Source organism: Leucoraja erinacea, unplaced genomic scaffold, assembly GCF_028641065.1.
Source record: "Leucoraja erinacea ecotype New England unplaced genomic scaffold, Leri_hhj_1 Leri_87S, whole genome shotgun sequence".
In the NCBI taxonomy this organism is placed as follows: Eukaryota; Metazoa; Chordata; class Chondrichthyes; order Rajiformes; family Rajidae; genus Leucoraja; species Leucoraja erinaceus.
In genome coordinates this window covers 294,649-316,009 of record NW_026576817.1, presented here as the reverse complement: position 1 = coordinate 316,009, position 21,361 = coordinate 294,649, and the positions used below count along the sequence as shown (strand labels likewise).

Genomic DNA, 21,361 nt, shown 5'->3' with positions numbered 1-21,361 from the left:
GAGTTAGATAGAGCTCTAGGGGCTAGTGGAATCAAGGGATATGGGGAGAAGGCAGGCATGGGTTATTGATAGGGGATGATCAGCCATGATCACATTGAATGGCGGTGCTGGCTTGAAGGGCTGAATGGCCTCCTCCTGTACCTGTTTTGTATGTTTCCATTATTCACACCTTACACTTCCTTATCTATGACCCACTCACTCCTCTGATATCAGTGAGAAATGTCGCCACCTACTCTTGCCCATGCGCACTGAGCACAGGGAGCCGGGCATGGACATGCGCATTGAGCACAGGGAGCCGGGCCCGGGCATGGACATGCGCACTGAGCACAGGGAGCCGGGCATGGACATGCGCATTGAGCACAGGGAGCCGGGCCCGGGCATGGACATGCGCACTGAGCACAGGGAGCCGGGCCCGGACATGGACATGCGCACTGAGCACAGGGAGCCGGGCCCGGACATGGACATGCGCACTGAGCACAGGGAGCCGGGCCCGGACATGGACATGCGCATTGAGCACAGGGAGCCGGGCCCGGACATGGACATGCGCATTGAGCACAGGGAGCCGGGCCCGGACATGGACATGCGCATTGAGCACAGGGAGCCGGGCCCGGGCATGGACATGCGCAGTGCCGCCCCAGGCCGGGCCCGGAGCCTGGGTGTTGCGTAGCGCGGCTGCCGGAGGTGTAGGCGGCGACCCCCCTCCCCCCGGGAACATGAGCCCGGCCGCCGGCAAGAAGCAGCGGCCGCAGACAGGCCCGCGGGACAGTAGCGGGCGATGGGCCGACACGGCGCTGCTGTGCGGAGCTTTCCTCGGCCTGGTGAGTGGAGGGGAGGGGGAGGCCGGGGCGGGAGCGCGGCCTGGGCCTGAGCCTGGGCCTGGGCCTCTGTCGGCGTGGAGCCCGCGGCCCCGGGGCCACGAGTCGGCACCGCCGCTCACAGTGAGAGTGGAGGCGGCGGTGAAGATGGAGATGGCGGTGTCAATGGTGGAAGTGGGGGACAGTGGGGATAATGGACATAGAAACATAGAAATTAGGTGCAGGAGTAGGCCATTCGGCCCTTCGAGCCTGCACCGCCATTCAATATGATCATGTCTGATCATCCAACTCAGTATCCCGTACCTGCCTTCTCTCCATACCCCCTGATCCCCTTGGCCACAAGGGCCACATCTAACCCTCTTAAATATAGCCAATGAACTGGCCTCGACTACCCTCTGTGGCAGAGAGTTCCAGAGATTCACCACTCTCTGTGTGAAAAAAGTTCTTCTCATCTCGGTTTTAAAGGATTTCCCCCTTATCCTTAAGCTGTGACCCCTTGTTCTGGACTTCCCCAACACCGGGAACAATCTTCCTGCATCTAGCCTGTCCAACCCCTTAAGAATTTTGTAAGTTTCTATAAGATCCCCTCTCAATCTTCTAAATTCTAGAGAGTATAAACCAAGTCTATCCAGTCTTTCTTCATAAGACAGTCCTGACATCCCAGGAATCAGTCTTCTGGGGGATAGTGGGGGTAGTGGACATTGGGGGCGGGGGGACAATGGTCAATGTGGGGGGGTTGGGGGAAATATAGGGGAGGAGAATGAGGGAGTGAGGACAGTGGAGGAGTAACAATGGGGGAGGGGGGCTTTGGGGGGGGGTTGAATGATGGAGGGGTGGAACAATGGGAAAGGGGGGGGGGGGGGGGGGGGGCATGGTGGTGGGGGGGGGACCCGGCGAGGGGAACCGCTGTGGGGGGGGAGGAGGCGCAGCCGTGCTTGGTCACTTTGTCAGCACCGTAGGTAGTCGCTCTTTGTACACAATGTGTATGCAGCAAAGAATCTCACTGTGCCTAGTCACGCGGCACAATAAAGTATTCCTATCCCCAGTCTGAACTTGGGTCCCAATCCAAACTTCTTCTTTCGTGTGGCGTGCTCAGCCTAAAGTTGTAGGACAATCTTCCGTTTGTACACGTCGAGTTGATTGCATTAGTCGATGTGAAGGTTGCAATCTCCCAACCCAAACTGTCTCCCAGTTACTCCAGCACTGTAGGTTAGTTTGGAGATACAGCACGGTGGAAACAGGCCCTTCAGCCCACGCCGACCAGCGTTCTCCCCCATCGCTCACGCCAGTTCAACGTTATCAATCAATCAACCTCTATTGTCATCTTGCAAAGCATCAAGTGTACAGTGCAAAATGAGAAGACATTTCCCAGGGAATACAGGAGCATCGCACATAGAACTTAAACATTTCACACATAATAACAGTAAAAACAATCCAGTCCCTGATGAAACAGTATAAATAATTAAAAGCAGTACAAAATATCCAGGGCAGCTGATTTGAGTGGCCAGTGCCAAAGTTATTAAATTGTCAGTGCAAAGCAGCAGAATTAGGTGGAGTGACTGTTTAGCAGCCTCACAGCCTGTGGCAGGAAGCTGTTTATCCGGCCCTCTCTCAACCACTCCCTGGACACGAGGGGGAATTTACAGGGGGGCCATTTAAGCTGCAAACCCGTACGTCTTTGGAGTGTGGGGGGGAACCGGAGCACCCGGAGAAAACCCACGCAGGTCACGGGGAGAAGGTACAAACTCCGTACAGACAGCGCCCGTAGTCTGGATGCAGGCCGGCACTCTGGCGCTGTGAGGCAGCGACTCTACCGCTGTGCTACCATGCCGCTGTCTTTGATTATGTTGGCTGATATCCCAAGACAGCCGCAGTGTAGACAGTATGCATTAGAGGACATTCTGTGATGCAAAAATATTGCTCACTCCCTGCCTTGCCTGCCCACCTCAATCAGGCTCCAAGTAGACGGACTCAAGGGTGGGAGCCTGATTGAGGTGGGCAGGCAAGGCAGGGAGTGAGCAATATTTTTGCATCACAGAATGTCCTCTAATGCATACTGTCTGCACTGAGCTTGCCAGCGATATTTTGATCCTAGTTCAGAGCTCCAGCATCTGGTTATTTTGTTATTTTTGTTTGCGAGAAGTTTGAGAAAGTGTATCCCTCACTTACACCGACAACACCAAACTCTTCCTTCCTATTCCCTTGACCATTCTGAAGAAGGTTCCCAATCAGAAACGTCACCTATCCGTGTTCTCCACAGATGCTGCCTGACCCGCTGAGTTACTCCAGCACTCTGTGAAACGTCACCTATCCATGTTCTCCACAGATGCCAGCATCTGCAGTTCCTTGTGTTTAATTGGTCCGCTGCAATTAAAATCGTACAAAGTTCTGGAAATACTCAGCAGGTCAGGCAGCATCTTTGGAGAGGGAAACAGGTTCATATTTTAGATTGACTTATCTACTTCTTCTTTCGTGTCTATTCTCCATGTTTCAAATGTTGACATCGCTGTCATCGTCCGTCCTGAACAGGGATGCGAGCTTCCAGCGACAATCAGTGCAAAACCATCACTTGTTGCAACAGATGATGGTGGTAACTGAATTAGACAATAGACAATAGGTGCAGGAGTAGGCCATTCGGCCCTTCGAGCCAGCACCACCATTCAATGTGATCATGGCTGATCATCCACAATCAGTACCCCGTTCCTGCCTTCTCCCCATATCCCCTGACTCCGCTATCTTTAAGAGCCCTATCTAGCTCTCTCTTGAAAGTACAACCAAGATGTCCCATCTAAGCTGGTCCCATTTGCCCATGTTTGACCAATACCCCTCTAAGCCTTTCCTATCTATGTATTTGTCCAAATGTCTTAAACTGGTCCAAACTGGTCCATTAATCGCTTGAGATATTGTACTGAACCTCCTCCAGCGAACAAAGCGGACATGGTTGTGAGGTAATAAAAAGTCTGAAGAAGGGTTTCGGGCCGAAACGCTGCCTATTTCCTTCGCTCCATAGATGCTGCTGCACCCACTGAGTTTCTCCAGCACTTTTGTCTAGCTTCCATTCTCCAGCATCTGCAGTTTCTTCTTGAACGTTGTGAGGTAATACACTGGGAAGATTAGTTGAGACACAAGGAACTGCAAAGATACTGGAATCCTGAGCAAAGACACAAAGTGCTGGAGAAACTCAGCTGGGCCAGGCTGTATCTGTGGAGGGAATGGACAGGCGATGTTTCGGGTCGGGACCCATCTTGAGACTGACCCGAGACCTGTGCATCCAATCCCTGCACAGATACTGCCTGAAAGATTACTTGAGATGGGATGGAGGGAGGGTCACTTTATAGACAATAGACAATAGGTGCAGGTGTAGTCCATTCGGCCCTTCGAGCCAGCACCGCCATTCAATGTGATCATCCACAATCAGTACCCCGTTCCTCCCTTCTCCCCATATCCCCTGACTCCGCTATTTTTAAGAGCCCTATCTAGCTCTCTTGAAAGCATCCAGAGATCCTGCCCAGCTGCTCCATTCTCTCAGCATATGACAGTCCCGCCATCCCGGGAATTAACCTTGTAAACCTACGCTGCACTCCCTCAATACCAAGAACGCCCTTCCTCAAATTAGGGGACCAAAACTGCACACAATACTCCAGGTGTGATCCCACTAGAGTTCTGTACAACTGCAGTAGGGCCTCTTTGCTCCTATATTTGATTCCTCTTGTTATAAAGGCTAACATGCCATTCGCTTTCTTCACTGCCTGCTGTACCTGCATGCTTACGTTCATAGACTGATGAACAAGGACCCCCAGATCCCGTTGTACTTCCCCTTTTCTCAACTTAATGCCATTTAGACAGTAATCTGCCTTCCTGTTTTTGCTACCAGTGGATAATCTCACATTTATCCACATTAAACTGCATCTGCCCACTCCCCCAACCTGTCCAAGTCACCCTGCATTCTCATAGCATCCTCCTCACAGTTCACACTGCCACCCAGCTTTGTGTCATCTGCAAATTTGCTAATGTTACTTTGAATCCCTTCATCCAAATCATTGATGTATACTGTAAATAGCTGTGGTCCCAGCACCGAGCCTTGCGGTACCCCACTAGTCACTGCCTGCCATTCTGAAAGGGACCCGTTAATCCCTACTCTTTGTTTCCTGTCTGCCAACCACTTCTCTATCCATGTCAGCACTCTACCCCCAATACCATGTGCCCTCATTTTGCCCACTAATCTCCTGTGTGGGACCTTATCAAATGCTTTCTGACTTAAACGACTTTAAATTATCCAGTAATTAACTCGGCTCGGAATAGCTCGGGATACTTCCAGTTTCCAGCCCCGCGACGTGAACGCTTCTGTTATGGGGCCGAATTATCAACAGCATGGGAAGATGAATCTTTTTTTTCCCCTCAAGTGTGTTGCCGGACTGACCGATATTGAACAGAATTTTCTGTTCTTATTTTGGGTTTCAGGTGTCTGCTGTTTATTTCTCTGAAATAAATCAGATTTTCTTTATTGGATAGTGTTTGTAAATGAGCCACTGTGGCGATACATTAGTCTTTATTCCATTCAGAAATACAGAGTGTTTGAACTGCCAGCCGTGCACACCCAGCTCAGAGTGGCTAGCGCCAGCTGGCTGTCCTTGTTTGTGTAGTACTGTAATACCATGTAATGGGTGGCATGCATATATGTGCAGTGGAGATTATAAATGGCATGGTATAATAAAGGGTGCATCTACAGATAAGTAACATAGAAAATGGGTGCAGGAGCCTGCACCGGCATTCAATATGATCATGGCTGATCATCCAACTCAGTATCCTGTACCTGCCTTCTCTCCATACCCCCTGATCCCTTTAGCCACAAGGGCCACATCTAAATACCTCTTAAATATAGTCAATAAACTGGCCTCAACTACTTTCTGTGGCAGAGAATTCCACAGATTCACCACTCTCTGTGTGAAAAAAACAAATTCTCATCTCTGTTCTAAAGGATTTCCCCCTTATCCTTAAACTGACCCCCTTGTTCTGGACTTCCCCAACATCGGGAACAATCTTCCTGCATCTAGCCTGTCCAACCCCCTAAGAATTTTGTAAGTTTCTATAAGATCCCCCCCTCAATCTTCTAAATTCCAGCGAGTACAAGCCGAGTCTATCCAGTCTTTCTTCATATGGAAGTCCTGCCATCCCAGGAATTTCGGATCGGACAGGAAAAGGTTCTGAGGGATCTGGGCCAAAGGCAAGGGACTGAATGAAATGGGGCACCTGGCTGGCATGGACAAGTTGGGCCGAAGGGCGTGTTTCCGTGCTGTGCTCCTCTTGTGTTCTCAGTGATGTGGAAGTCACCAGGGTTTGTGCTGCTCGTGAACCTTCCCTGACATGACCACAGCTCCTCTCTTCTCTCTCCGCAGGGGATGGGCATCGCTGTTTTGGGCCCGACTTTCAAAGAGTTGGCGGTGAATGTCAACAGAAACCTCAGCGATATCTCGTACATCTTTGCGGGCCGTTCGCTGGGCTACCTAGGGGGCTCGCTGGTGGGCGGGCTGCTCTTCGACCACACGGACCACCACTTGCTGATCGGTACGTCCACACGTCAGCGCGAGTCACCTGTAACCATGTCAGCCCGACGTTCTTGTTATTGAGGGACTGCAGCGTAGGTTTACAACTTTAATTCCCGGGATGGCGGGACTGTCATATGCTGAGAGAATGGAGCGGCTGGGCTTGTACACTCTGGAGTTTAGAAGGATGAGAGGTGTTCTTAGTGAAACATATAAGATTGTTAAGGGTTTGGTCACGCTAGAGACAGGAAACATGTTCCCGATGTTGGGGGAGTCCAGAACCAGGGGCCACATAGTTTAAGAATAAGGAGTAAGCCATTTAGAATGGAGATGAGGAAACACTTTTTCACACAAAGAGCGGTGAGTGTGGATATTCTCTGCATATTCTAAACAGGCTAGATACAGGAAAAATGGTTCCGATGTTGGGAGAGCCCAGAACCAGGGGGGGTCACAGTTTAAGAATAAACTGAAGCAGACGATTTCTACTGTCTGATTGTGTGTGTCCTTGTGCAGGAATCTCCACACTGATGACAGCGCTGGGCCTGTATGCTATCCCATGGTGTACCAAGATACCACTGTTGATGGCACTAATTTCCCTCATCGGCTTATCAATGGGCATACTGGACACAGGTTCGTAAGCATTTCCAGTTCCATGTTCACCATTGTATGTTTACTTGTAAAAGGCAGGAAACATGTTCCCGATGTTGGGGGAGTCCAGAACCAGGGGCCACACACAGTTTAAGAATAAGGGGCAAGCCATTTAGAACGGAGACGAGGAAACACTTTTTCTCACAGAGTGGTGAGTCTGTGGAATTCTCTGCCTCAGAGGGCGATGGAGGCCGGTTCTATGGATACTTTCAAGAGAGAGCTAGATAGGGCTCTTGAAGATAGCGGAGTCAGGGGATATGGGGAGAAGGCAGGAACGGGGTACTGATTGTGGATGATCAGCCATGATCACATTGAATGGCGGTGCTGGCTCGAAGGGTCGAATGGCCTCCTCCTGCACCTATTGTCTATTGTAATTATAGGCAATAGACAATAGGTGCATGAGTAGGCCATTCGACCCTTCAAGCCAGCACCGCCATTCAATGTGATCATGGCTGATCATCCCCAATCAGTACCCCATTGGGGAAGGAAGGGCCTGTTGCCGCTCTCGCTGTATCTCTAACGTCTATAAGTAAGTGTTCTGTGTTGCTGCAGCCTGTGTGACATGTTTTTGTGTTTTTTTAATTGTGTTTTTGTGTGTTCTTTTCCCATTGTACCGCTGCTGGCAAATTCATTTTTGTGCAAGTGACGACTAAAACTGCTATTGATTGATTGATATATTGATGGTGACTCTGTTGTGGTGTGTGTGTGTGTGTGTTTGCAGGCGGGAATCTGCTGATCCTGACGACCTGGGGTGAGCAAGTGGGACCCTACATGCAGGCCCTGCATTTCAGCTTTGCCCTGGGTGCGTTCCTGACGCCGATCCTGGCCAAGCCGCTGCTGGGCGGGCTGCAGAAGGCGGTGGGCGTGGGCGCGGTCTGGGCGGAGGCCGGGGGCAACCGCTCGGAGACTGGAGCCTGGAGCAGCGTGCGTGAAGCGGCCCTCAGCCTCAGCCCCTTCGTCTGGACCTACCTCATCATCGCCACCTTCGTCCTCCTGGTCTCCGTCTCCTTCTTGGTGATCTACCTGAGGTCCCGCCCCGACCGCGGGGGTCCCGGCCCCTCGTCCCCAGAGAGTCCCTTTGCCCGGCACCACAGTGTGCTGATGTGCCTTCTCTCCCTCTTCTTCTTCTGCTACGTGGGAGCTGAGGTGGCCTATGGCGCCTACATCTTCACCTTTGCCAAAGACTTTGCCAGCATGGATGACAACCAGGCTGCCGGCTTGAACTCTCTGTTCTGGGGGACATTTGCCGCGGTCAGGGGCCTCGCCATCTTCTTTGCCGCCTGCCTTTACCCGGGGACCATGATCCTTCTCAGCGTGGTCGGCTGCATCGTAGCCTCTCTGGCCCTGGTGTTGTACCAAGCTGACCGCACCGTCCTGTGGCTGGGCACGGGCCTGTACGGGGCCTCCATGGCCACTACCTTCCCCAGCGGCGTCACCTGGGTCAAACAGTACACGGCCACCACCGGCCGGGGCGCGGCGCTCTTTGTCTTCGGCGCCGCCCTGGGGGAGATGGTGGTGCCGGCCACAGTGGGTTTCCTGCAGGGCCCCGAGCGCGACGGCGGGCACCCGGTCTTGATGCTGACCGCCCTGGCAGCCTCCGTCGCCACCGCCGTCCTGTTCCCCGTCATGTACAAGCTGGCCACCGCCTCCGCCTCCCGCCCGGCCAGGGCCCGCGGCGAGGATCAGACGGCTCTGCTGGGGGCGCGGGAGGACGAGGACGGGGACGGGGACGGGGAGGAGGAGGGCGATGGCGAGTGGAACGACGCCGACTTCGAAGTCATCGAGATGAGCGACGTGAGGGATGAGGCCGGAAAGCCCACGGCCGTGGGCAAGGCCAAGGGGCAGCCTTCTCCAGAACGCCCCCCCATCCCCCCCATCGCCTATCTGGGCGGCTCCCCGAAAAAGAAGCTGCTCCTCTTGGAAAGAGAGAAGAACGACTGAACACCATCTCCCTCCCTCCAGCTTCGGAAACGTTTGCAGGGAAACAGACGGTCGGTCACAAACCCCCCTTGGCCAGCGCGGAAATATCCAATACAACAGCGCCTAGCTTTAACCTGAGAGGGGCAAAGCTTAAAGGAGATGTGCGGGGCAGGTTTATTTTTTACACACAGGGTGGTGGGTGCCTGGAACGTGCTGCCAGGGGTGGTGGTGGTGGTGGTGGAGGCAGATACCACAGTGGTGTTTAGACAGGCACATGGATATGCAGGGAATGGAGGAATATGGATCACGTGCAGGCAGAGAGGAGATGGTCTTGGCATCATGTTCGGCACAGACATTGTGGGCCGAAGGGCCTGTTCTTGCGCTGTGCAGATCTTTATTCCAAAGCTTTTTGTCCCATCTGTGCAGCACCCCACAGAAGAATATGTGTCTTTAGAGCCTTTAGTATAAATATTTGATTCTGCTGCTCTTAGAAGGAATATCGGAGACTGTGAATGTGCAAAGAGGTTGCTTGTAATTGTGTGATGATCATTCAGGCCAAATTAGCAGAAGGGTGCCTCTTATTGGCATTTTTGTTTTTTAATTCCGGAAAGAATTTTAACCCTTTGCATGACAATTTGGTGCTTCTGGAAAAACTGTGGGCAGTCTTTCCGGCTAAAGTGGATGGAGGGACTGGACATTTGGGACATCAATAATTCAACTGAGAAAACAATCATGAAGATTCATATGTAATAGTAGTATTAGGCCATTTAGCCCATCAAGTCTACTCTGCCATTCATTCATGGCTGATCTATCTCTCCCTCCTAACTAGAAGGAACTTTCAAGAGAGAGCTAGATAGGGCTCTTAAAGATAGCGGAGTCAGGGGATATGGGGAGAAGGCAGGAACGGGGTACTGATTGGGGATGATCAGCCATGATCACATTGAATGGCGGTGCTGGCTGGAAGGGCCGAATGGCCTCCTCCTGCGCCTATTGTCTATTGTAACCGGTATTTAAAACTAGGCTGAGGAATAGTACACGGTATTGTGTGGAAAACATATTGATTCTGGGTCCCTTCGGGTGCAGTAAAGATGAAATCTTTCAAATGCGTGGCTGTGTAATGCGAGGTACAGGTTTGTGGGCACATGATCTTTTTGTGAGTCCCGACTCGAAATGCTCCCCAGATGATGCCGTCCCGCTGAGTTACTCCAGAGAACATTATTTATCGAGTCTGCCGACCATCTTCTGTGCAATGTACTGAGAGTTTGGGGAAAATATTTTTGAAATGACGTTAGTAAAATGTGCAAGAGGATGGCACAGTGGCGCTGGGGCAGAGTTGCTGCTTTACAGCCCCAGAGTACAGGGTTCCATCCTGACTTCGGGTGCTGTCTGTGTGGAGTTTGCACGTTCTCCCCCAGACCTGTGTGGGTTTTCTCCGGGTGCTCCGGTTTCCTCCCACACTCCAAATACGTACAGGTTTGTCGGTTATTTGGCTTTTGGTAAAATTGTAAATTGTCCGTAGTGTGTGTACGGTAGTGTTAGTGTGCGGGGATCGCTGGTCGGCACGGACTCAGTGGGCCAAAGGGCCCCTCTTTCACGCTGTATCTCTAAACTACACTAGACTCCCAACAAATAGCCAGTTTGAATCTAAAGGCATGTGTCCATCATCAAGCCATCCTGTGTCCCAGTTCTATTGTGAGGACATTAATCTGTCTGTGTTTGTGTTACTTATGCATTCACTGGAGCATTAGGAGAAATGTTGGCATTTTTCAGTGGTTTGGGCTGGAGCCCATGCAACATGTTGCGAGGCACAAGGCAGAGCAGCTGCCGGTTTACATTGCCGCTCCATGTCCATTGAAAATAAACCAAGAATTTCATATTCCTTGGGAGTAAAATTATGTTGCCATGGTTGCAAAGAAATTGGTCTTTGAATTCTGGTTACGGGTATTTCCTTATTGTAATACGTCATTCCAGTATCACGGTGAATGAAAATCAGAATTAGTGGGGAAAAGGTGTTTCATCTGTTGAGACGGCTTAGTTGTGAGAGATGATTTGTTGGGGTTTTGGGACAAATATTTGGCCCACTTTCCCCAGAGCTGTTTTATAGTTTCTCCTCAGGTACTTTGTAAATGTGAGAATCCAGACAAACCCTGGCGCATATATCTGGGTGGAGCCTGGTGTGAAAAACGCACACTTAAGAATAAGGAGTAAGCCATTTAGAACGGAGACGAGGAAACACTTTTTAGCGGAGTCAGGGGATATGGGGAGAAGGCAGGAACGGGGTACTGATTGGGGATGATCAGCCATGATCACATTGAATGGCGGTGCTGGCTCGAAGGGCCGAATGGCCTACTCCTGCACCTATTGTCTATTGTCACTAGAGACAATTTACAATGACACCAAAGCCAATTAACCTACAAACCTGCACGTCTTTGGAATGTGGGGGGAAACCGGAGCACCCGGGGAAAACCCATGCAGGTCACGGGGAGAAGGTACAAACTGCGTACAGACAGGGTCCGTAGTCGGGGTGGAAGCCGGGTCTCGTACTGTGAGGCAGCGACTCTACCCGCCTGCTATTCACAACAAGTGATAGCGTTGTGGTGCGTGCCTGTTTGCATATCATTGTGATGGAATTGTAAATGTGGCCTTCAAATGGCAATGTTGCCAACAACCAAGATCGTAACTTTATAGAATGGGCTTCAGAATCCCTGCTCCAATTGCAGCACTTTGACCAGGGCTGCTTTCCCTCCAGCTGAGGGACTTTTGTGCTTCAGAAACACATTTGCAGCAACCCTGGGAATGACCACAGGGTGGCGCAGCAGTAGAGTTGCTGCCTCACAGCGCCAGAGATCCGGGTTCGATCCTGACTACGGGCGCTGTCTGTACATATTTTGTACGTTCTCCCCGTGACCTGCGTGGGTTTTCTCCAGTTGCTTCGGTTTCCTCCCACACTCCAAAGACGTACAGGTTTGTAGGTTAATTGGCTTCTGTAAACTGTTGCTAGTGTGTCGGCTAGTGCTGGTATACGGGCTGATTGCTGGTTTGCACGGACTCGGTGGGCTGAAGGGCCTGTTTCCACATTGTATCTCTAAAGTCATGACCCAAACCTGTTTATGTTGAAGATAGACCCAAACTGCCGGAGTAACTCAGCGGGACAGGGAGTATCTCTGGAGAGAAGGAATGGGTGACGTTTAGAGTTGAGGAGGATCAGGGGAGAGAGACGCTGGAGTATTGAGTATGTTAATATTTTGTTTGACAAGGCTTGAACAGCAGTAAGATGAAGGCTGACACACCCACTGCAGATGCTACAACCTCCAGGCATCTGCCCATTCCCTCCACAGATGCTGCCTGACCTGCTTAGTTCCTCCAGCATTTTGTGTTTGAGGTTTGCCAATATAAGCTCTGAAACATGAAACGGTTTTCTGCTGTTCAGTTGTGTTTATTGTCACGTGTACCGAGGTACAGTGAAAAGCTTTTGTTGCGTGCTATCCAGTCAGCGGAAAGACAATACATGATGATAATCGAGCCATTTACAGTCTGTAGATACGTGATAAGGCAATAACGGTTAGTGCACGGTAAAGCCAGCAAAGCCCAATCAAGGATGGTCCGAGGGCCACCAAAGAGGTAGATAGTAGCTCAGCACTGCTCTCGGCTTGTGGTAGGACGATTCAGATAGTGTCTAACTTCTAAATAGTATTTCTACATAGTTTTATCTGTGTTTCCAGTACCTGCTATCGCGCTTTTCAGCTGAAGCTGCTTGTCCCAAATCCCCTGTGAAATGTGAAGCTCAAAGGAAGACAGAGTGCTGGAGAGTGCTGGAGAACATGGATAGGTGACGTAACTCAGCGGGTCAGGCAGCATCTGTGGAGAACATGGATAGGTGACGTTTCAGGTCAAGACTGTTCTTTGAGTTTTTAGTTTAGTTTATTGTTTTTGAGTTATTCAGAAACGTCACCTATCCATGTTCTCCACAGATGCTGCCTGACCCGCTGAGTTACTCCAGCACTTTTGTGTCTATTTTGTAAACCAGCATCTGCAGTTGTGTCTACATATATCTCAGAGGACTGGTGATTCTAGCCGTCTTCAAAACTAATTTAAATTATTTACCAAAGTACTTTGTCACTTACAATAACATGATCGAGGTCACTTACTTTATTGGTCTCTGTATTTGGGGGAAATCATGGCATTAAACCTTAAGCAATACTAAGTGGCACAGCGGTAGAGTTGCTGCCTTACAGCACCATTGTCCTGGGGCGGGTTTGATCCTGACTATGGGTACTGTCTGTGCAGAGTTTGCACGTTCTGCCTGTGACTGCATGGCCGCTCTGCTTTCTCCCCATGTCCCAAAGATGTACAGGTTTGTAGGTTAATTGGGTCTCTGCAAATTGGTCCTGGTGTGCAAAGAGAAAGTGAGTTCACAGAGAACGGTTGTAAATAAATAGGTGATGGATGGTCGGCATGGACTTTGTTTGCCAGCTGTATCTCTCAACCACAAGATCCATTTGGGGGTTTAATCTTATTCTGATTAGCCAAGGGATCCGTGGATTGGAGGATGAAGTTCATGGACCACTGGCTGTTGATAGCAGGACATTCTCATTGAAACTTGCTGTTTTTTAGTATGGTTAATTATCTTGCTGTTGATTCCTTTATAGTTGCACAAGCCAGGGCACTTTACATGATGTGATGGATATGTGTGTGTGTGTGTCTGTTTCTCAATTAATGATATCATTTTCAAATTCCATGACGTCTCATTAGCAGATTTACTAATTAGGGATGTTATTTACCTTTCCATGGATTAATAAAGCATCAAATCTTTGTACGAGGTTTGTTTTTAATGTGTGCCCTCTCACTGCACAACGGGGAAATCAAGGGGCATATTCATTGGTGGGGCTGGAAATGAATGGACACCTTCAATGTTGAAGAAGGAACTGCAGAGGCTGGAAAAATGGAAGGTAGATAAAAATTGCTGGAGAAACTCAGCGGGTGAGGCAGCATCTATGGAGTGAAGGAATAGGTAACACCCTCAATGGTCAGTTAGTCTCATTCATAAGTGATAGGAACAGAATTAGGCCATTCGGCCCATCAAGTCTACTCCGCCATTCAATCATGGCTGACCTATCCCGCCCTCCTAACCCCATTCTCCTGCTTTCTCCCCTTAACCTCTGACACCCGTACTAATCAAGAATCTATCTCTGCCTTAAAACTACCAATTGACTCGCCCTCCACCGCTTCACTACCCTCTGGCTAAAGCATTCCTCATCTCCTTACGCAACGAACGGTCTCTTATTCTGAGGTTATGTCCTCTGGTCCTATAGACAATAGGTGCAGGAGTAGGCCATTCAGCCCTTCGAGCCAGCACCACCATTCAATGTGATCATGGCTGATCATCCACAATTAGTACCCCGTTCCTGCCTTCTCCACATATCCTCTGCGCTATCTTTAAGAACTCTATCTAACTCTCTCTTGAAAGCATCTGGAGAATTGGCCTCCACTGCCTTCTGGGGCAGAGAATTCCACAGATTCACAACTCTCTGTGTGAAAAAGTTTTTTCCTCATCTCCGTTCTAAATGGCCTAGCCCTTATACTTAAGCGTTCCTAGAGTTAAGTCCAATGGCAGAAGCTGAAACAAAAGCCTGGACGGTCTTACATAGAAAATAGGTGCAGGAGTAGGCCATTCGGCCCTTCGAGCCTGCACCGCCATTCAATATGATCATGGCTGATCATCCAACTCAGTATCCTGTACCTGCCTTCTCTCCATACCCCCTGATCCCTTTAGCCACAAGGGCCACATCTAACTCCCTCTTAAATATAGCCAATTAACTGGTCTCAACCACCTTCTGTGGCAGAGAATTCCACATATTCACCAGTCTCTGTGTAAAAAATGTTTTTCTCATCTCGGTCCTAAAAGATTTCCCCCTTAGCCTTAAACTGTGGCCCCTTGTTCTGGACTTCCCCGACATCGGGAACAATCTTCCTGCATCTAGCCTGTCCAACCCCTTAAGAATTTTGTAAGTTTCTATAAGATCCCACCCTCAATCTTCTAAATTCTAGCGAGTACAAGCCGAGTCTATCCAGTCTTTCTTCATGTGAAAGTCCTGACATCCCAGGAATCAGTCTGGCGAACCTTCTCTGTACTCCCTCTATGGCAAGAATGTCTTTCCTCAGATTAGGAGACCAAACCTGTACGCAATACTCCAGGGTACACAAAAAAGCTGGAGAAACTCAGCGGGTGCAGCAGCATCTATGGAACGAAGGAAATGGGCGACGTTTCAGGCCGAAACCCTTCTTCAGATCTTCAGAATTTTCAATACTCCAGGTGTGGTCTCACCAAGACTCTGTACAACTGCAGTAGAACCTCCCTGCTCCTATACTCAAATCCTTTTGCTATGAATGCTAACATACCATTCGCTTTCTTCACTGCCTGCTGCACCTGCATGCCTACTTTCAATGACTGGTGTACCATGACACCCAGGTCTCGTTGCATCTCCCCCTTTCCTAATCGGCCACCATTTAGATAATATAATAAAACCTTACTGCTGCACTGAGAGTCCCAACTGGAAACGTCACTTATCCATGTTCTCCACAGATGCTGTCTGACCCGCTGAGTTACTCCAGCACTCTGTGAAACGTCACCTATCCATGTTCTCCACAGATGCTGCCTGACCCACTGAGTTACTCCAGTATTTTGTGTCTTTTCCCCTCGGTTTAATTTGCATTTCCTCAGAACTTTTGATTTTGTATACACTTTTGTGAAATCTGAAATATAAGAATCATGCAATAAGTTTGTTCCTACATGTTAACACCCTACAGCAGGAATGCTGTTGACAGTATTCCTCAGTTTAAATCTGGAGAGGCATGGTGGCACAGAGGTAAGAGTTGCTGCTTTAACAGCACCGGGGACCTGTGTTCGATCCTGACTCGGGCTGCTGTCTGTACGGAGTTTGTACATTCTCCCCGTGACCTGCGTGGCGCTCCAGTTTCCTCCCACATTCCAAAGAAGTGCAGGTTTGTGAGTTAATTGGCCCTGGTTTAGTTTAGTTTGGAGATACTGCGCAGAAACAGTCCCTTCGGCACTGACCAGCGATCCCCGCACACTAATAGCCCTGTCCCACGGTATGAGTTCATTCCAAGAGCTCTCCTGAGTTAGAAAAAGAAATCAAACTCGTGGTAAGCATGGAGAATGAACGTAGCGGGTACGTCGGAGCTCGGGGACGTCTCTTAGCGGCTCGTAACGCTACCGGCAGGTACTCGTACGGGAAGATGTGAAGATTTTTCAACGTGTTGAAAAATGTCCACGAGAGTCCCGAGTACCGACGAGTGGCCATTACCGTAAATCTCCGAGTTCGAATCAGCGCAAACTCAGGAGAACTCTTGCAATGAACTCGTACAGTGGGACAGGGCTTTAACACTATCTTACACACACTCGGAACAATTTACATTTATACCAAGTCAATTAGCAGACAAACCTGTATGTGTTTGGAGTGTGGGAAACGGATCTTGGAGAAAACCCACACAGGTCACGAGGAGAATTTACAGACTGTACAGACAAGCACCCAAGGTACACAAAAATGCTGGAGAAACTCAGCGGGTGCAGCAGCAAAGGAAATAGGTAACGTTTCGGGCCGAAACCCTTCTTCAGACAAGCACCCAGTCAGGATCGAACCCAATTCTCTGGCGATGTAAGGCTATACCACTAGGTTAGCGTGCTACCTGAAGTGTGTAGGGTAGTGCTCGATGGTCGGTGTGGACTCGGTGGGCCGAGTGGCCTGTTTCCATGCTGTATCTCTAAAACTGTTCCTGCACAGCACAGCACAGCACAAGATCCTCCCGATCCGGACACACCCTTTTCTACGATCAGCACTTCTTTTCTAACGTTCAAGAAGGAACTGCAGATGCTGGAAAATCGAAGATAGACAAAAGTGCTGGAGAAACTCAGCGGGTGCGGCAGCATCTACGGAGCGAAGGAAATAGGCAACGTTTCGGGCCGAAACCCTTCTTCAGACTCCTAACTGTGGAATTATAGAATTGAAAGACTACACCCTGGAGAACACCTAATATTTAAACAAGGTAAACTTTTAATAATCTGATTTCAAAATTAATAACAGTATATTAAACAAAAGTAGATCAAAAGGAAAAAATTCAAGGTTCGGGATTATTATTAGTGGTAAAATATAACAAATCAGAAATGCAAAATTAACAGAATCATTAATCCCTTTATATTTCAATACAGCTTTACAACTATCGGGGAAAAAGTGCCTCATTTATACAAATTTTGGCAAATCAAACATCACAATGAGAAAATGTTAAACTTTTCTTTGAAAACAATATAAATTTTTAAAAAGATATCAAGTGCCATAATATACAATCCAAATAAATAATTAAAATATTGCAACAACCCCACAGCATGGTTTCCAATATTGTGTCTAGCCATGATTGTGTTTTTATTTGTAGTAAATCACGCAGAAACATTGACATGACCTTGCCTTTACCAAACCGCTTACATTTGTACTCCAAAGTTCACTACTGTGCACACTCGAGAAAGCAACTATCAAAAAGGCAAACAAAAAAATATAGACTTGAAAAAGTTTTCAAAACATACAACACAGACTTCAATATATTGTAGAAAATCATTTGTAAACATACGCAGCAGGATATTTGCACCACGGTTTTGTAAATCACTCTGATCTGAATATTCCATTTAACATCGCCGGATATGAAATTACTACTGTACAGTTATTTACAGGGCTGTTCAAACATCTGCTCTTCCGTGGAAATTCACTGATTCACAGCATTATTTTAAAAATGACCTTCCAACGAGCGATGCGATGCGATGCAGACCGCTGCAGACGTCCGTCCCACTGTCGAAACTGATGCAGCACAAGCCTCCGAGTTGGCCGTTTGGCTCGGGTCTGGCAGTGGGAGCCAGCGGGCTGGGCTCACAGCCACGATCGATCACTCACTCACTCACTCACAGTACAATGTGGATTAGTCAGTGCGGTTAAAACTGCTCCAGGAGTTGCCGCAGGTAGGGGGCTCGGCTCAGGTCGCGGCTGACGCTGAACAGCTTGTACAGCACCGGGCAGTCCAACGACTGGCACTGAACCTGCTTGTCCATGCTGCCCGTACAGTTCCTGCAAATCTAGAGGCCAGAAGACTTTCGGTAAAGACACGTTCAAAAAGGCAAAGCAATCAAACACTCAACATTCACAAAACGGTGGGCCAGGCGTGAAGAGGGACAAAGGCTCGAGTGATGACGGGATGGAGGAGGTGGCGGCTGCAACAGCTGCAGCTGGGACTGTAAAATGTTGCCTCTTGTGTGTGGAATCGGTGGGCTGTTCTGTACATTCTACACTAACTGGGGAGATTGTGTTTATGTACGGGGATGGTCTTATGGATCTGTATACAAACATGTATTTCACTGTACCTGGCACAACTATTCCGCTAGAGATTTCCCCCCTGGAGCCCACAATCGCCTTATCTGTAAAATTCGTGCTTTATTTCTCCAGTTATTCATGAAAAGGTTCAAGAATCTGAAAAGACTTTGGGGGAAATAATGCTTCTTGCTTGCACTGCGAGTGAGTAGTACTGGTGTCAAGGGTTATGGGGAGAAGGGGGTTGAGATTGAATGGTGGAGTAACCTGATGGGCCGAATGGCCTAATTCTGCTCTTACAACTTGTGAACTTATCATAAGTGTGATAGAATACTCTCCACTTGCCTGGATGAGCTGCAAAGCTTCTCAAGAAGTTAAACAGAGTGAAGACTGCTTGCTACGTCATTGTCCAACTTAAAGACACATTCTCACCATTGTGCATGCCATCGAATGACACGGTGTTCCGCAGTTACCCATCTTCAACACTGCCTGCAAAACCACCACCTTTCCCACTAATCTAAGGGCCCCCCACCAAGTCAACCACCATCATGACTTGGAAACATATCAGTGCTGGTAGATTTCACACCCCCCCCAACCCCCTCCTCTTGCCCTGCCTGCAGCCTGGAGCTGCGATCGATGGAGTATTGCGTTCGGAACCCAGCCCTCACATGTGACGACGGGCTCAAACTACCCCTGCTCCCTCTCTGCCCCCCACACCTCCCGTGGGGGCTACTGGTAGGGGACGGCTGCGTTGGGGGGGGGGGGGGGGGGGGAACACACCCCCCCCTTAGTCTAGTTGCTCATGGAAGTACGGAGGAGAGCCCACTGACCCATTGCCTCAGGGAACTACAGAGAGTGGTGGACACTGCCCGGTCCAGCACAGGTACTGACCTCCCCACCATCCAAGGGATCTACAGGAGGCGCTGCCTCAAAAAGGCAGCCAGCCAGTATTGTGTGCAGTTTTGGTCCCCTAATTTGAGGAAGGACATTCTTGCTATTGAGGGAGTGCAGCGTAGGTTTACAAGGTAATTCCTGGGATGGCGGGACTGTCATATGCTGAGAGAATGGAGCAGCTGGGCTTGTATACTCTGGAGTTTAGAAGGATGAGAGGGAATCTCATTGGAACCTATAAGATTGTGAAGGGTTTGGACACGCTAGAGGCGTTCAATGTGATCATGGCTGATCATCCCCAATCAGTACCCCGTTCCTGCCTTCTCCCCATATCCCCCGACTCCACTATTTTTAAGAGCCCAATCTAGCTCTCTCTTGAAAGCATCCAGAGAACCAGCCTCCACCGCCCTCTGAGGCAGAGAATTCCACAGACTCACCACTCCCTGTGAGAAAAAGTGTTTCCTCGTCTCCGTTCTAAATGGCTTACCCCTTATTGTTAAACTGTGGCCCCTGGTTCTGGACTCCCCCGACATCGGGAACATGTTTCCTGCCTCTAGCGTGTCCAAGCCCTTAATAATCTTAACTTACCTTGAGGAGTTGTGCCTGTTTGCGTTCCCAGCGGCAGAGCTGGTGGTGAAGGGTGACGGTGACCTGCTGGGGGTCGCTGCGGCACTTGGCACACACGCCCAGCTGGGTGAGCTGGTCACACACCGGGCAGTGCAGGGTGGTGAAGTACTGCGAGATGGTCCCCTTGCGACCCAACGATTCACTGCCAGCTGCAGACAGCACCTTCTGCACCTGCGACACGGCAAAACCAACCGGTGGGAAGAGGTTAGAAAAGGAACTGCAGATATCGGTTTACAAAAAAAAGATAGAGAGAGGGGTGGTGGGAGTGACATCTGGGAACACAGGTACAGCAATCACAACAGATTAATGAGGGAGTCATGGAGAGATACAGCCCCATCAGCCCACACCGACCCCAGAGGAAACAGGTCCATCGGCCCATCTTGCCCACACCGACCATCTACACCAGTCCCACTTGCCTGCGATAGACTCATATCACTCTAAACCTGTCCTATCTATTAACCTGTCGATATATGTTTCTTAAACATTGTGATAATACCTGCCTTCTGCGGCAGCTCGTTCCTTACACCTACCATCCTTTGCGTGAAAATGTTACCCCTCAGGTTCCTATTAATCTTACCACCCCACTCACCTTAAACCGATGTCCTCTGGTTCTCGATCCCCCTACTCTGGGCAAGAGACTGTGTGTTTACCTGATCTATTCTTCTCATGATTTTGTACACTGTCTTTATTAAAAGGAACATATATTGAGAGAAGGGGGTGGGGGTGGGAAAAGACACAAAATGTTGAGAAAAGACACAAAATGTTGGAATACAATACAATACGGTTTATTTGTTTTATTGTACATAAAGTGCAAGTGAAATGAATATGTCAGCAGCGGTACAATTATAAAGAACACACACAAAAACACAATAAAAATTGAACATAAACATCCACCACAGCATTCATCACTGTGGTGGAAGGCACACAATTTGGCCAGTCCTCCTCCATTTTCCCCCGTGGTCGGGACCTCAACCCTCCGCAGCCGTCACTGCGGGCGTCCAGATGGTAAAAGGACAAGGTACAAGTCCAGAGTTGGCTCTTCTCCACCGGAGACCGCGGCTTTAAGTTGGTGTAGGCCGCAGGCCGGCGGTCGAAGATTTAAAGTCCCCGCCGCGCCGCAGCCAGAAGCACCGCAGACCGCAGGGCCGGCGGTCGAAGCTCCCCTCCAGGGGTGATGGTAAGTTCACACCGGGCCCGCGGTAGAAGTTGGCCGCGGGCCGGCAGTGATGGCTTCTTCTTCCCCCGGGTCCCCCACGAGGGATCCTGGGCTGAAGACGCCGTGTCAGCTGAGCTCTGCAGACCGCTGCTTCAGGCTGCCGGCTGCCCCGGGCCAACGAAACGGAGCGCTCCCCTCCCACGAGGGCTCACCTGCTCCACGCAGAGAGTCCACGCTGCGCCCGCCGCTGAAGCCCCGAGCGCCTCTCCGGGAAAGGCCGCGCCGATCCTTGCTGTTAGGCCACGGGGAGGAGACCTGGAAAAAGTCGCCTCTCCACGGAGGAGGCGGCCAAAACGGTTTCCCCCTCACCCCCCCCCCCCCCACACAAAACAC

At 49.8% G+C, this 21,361-nt stretch overlaps 2 protein-coding genes across 2 annotated transcripts in view; one reads left to right on the top strand and one right to left on the bottom strand.

The window, feature by feature from the left end:
• The first annotated feature begins 567 nt into the window (after positions 1–567).
• mfsd4b (major facilitator superfamily domain containing 4B) lies at positions 568–11,161 on the top strand. Its single transcript, XM_055631708.1, has 4 exons — positions 568–818; positions 6,212–6,380; positions 6,872–6,988; positions 7,728–11,161. The coding sequence occupies exons 1-4, from the start codon at positions 714–716 to the stop codon at positions 8,945–8,947; spliced, it is 1,611 nt and encodes a 536-aa protein (XP_055487683.1). The 5' UTR covers positions 568–713; the 3' UTR covers positions 8,948–11,161.
• Positions 11,162–16,962: 5,801 nt separating this feature from the next.
• rev3l (REV3 like, DNA directed polymerase zeta catalytic subunit) overlaps positions 16,963–21,361 on the bottom strand; it is a 223,002-nt gene continuing 218,603 nt past the window's right edge. Inside the window, exons 31-32 of the mRNA XM_055631707.1 lie at positions 19,774–19,983; positions 16,963–18,062 (exon numbers count right to left, since the gene is read on the bottom strand). Of these exons, the coding sequence (XP_055487682.1) occupies positions 17,922–18,062; positions 19,774–19,983 (351 nt within the window). The 3' untranslated portion in view covers positions 16,963–17,921. The remainder of the gene's footprint in view (positions 18,063–19,773; positions 19,984–21,361) is intronic.

What these genes read in the sequence shown, in the direction of transcription:
- mfsd4b (XM_055631708.1), top strand. Translation starts at nt 714, where the DNA reads ATGAGCCCGGCCGCCGGCAAGAAGCAGCGGCCGCAGACAGGCCCGCGG. An exon ending in GGACCACCACTTGCTGATCG is followed by an intron (nt 6,381 to 6,871) that starts GTACGTCCACAC and finishes GTCCTTGTGCAG; the next exon opens with GAATCTCCACACTGATGACA. An exon ending in AATGGGCATACTGGACACAG is followed by an intron (nt 6,989 to 7,727) that starts GTTCGTAAGCAT and finishes GTGTGTTTGCAG; the next exon opens with GCGGGAATCTGCTGATCCTG.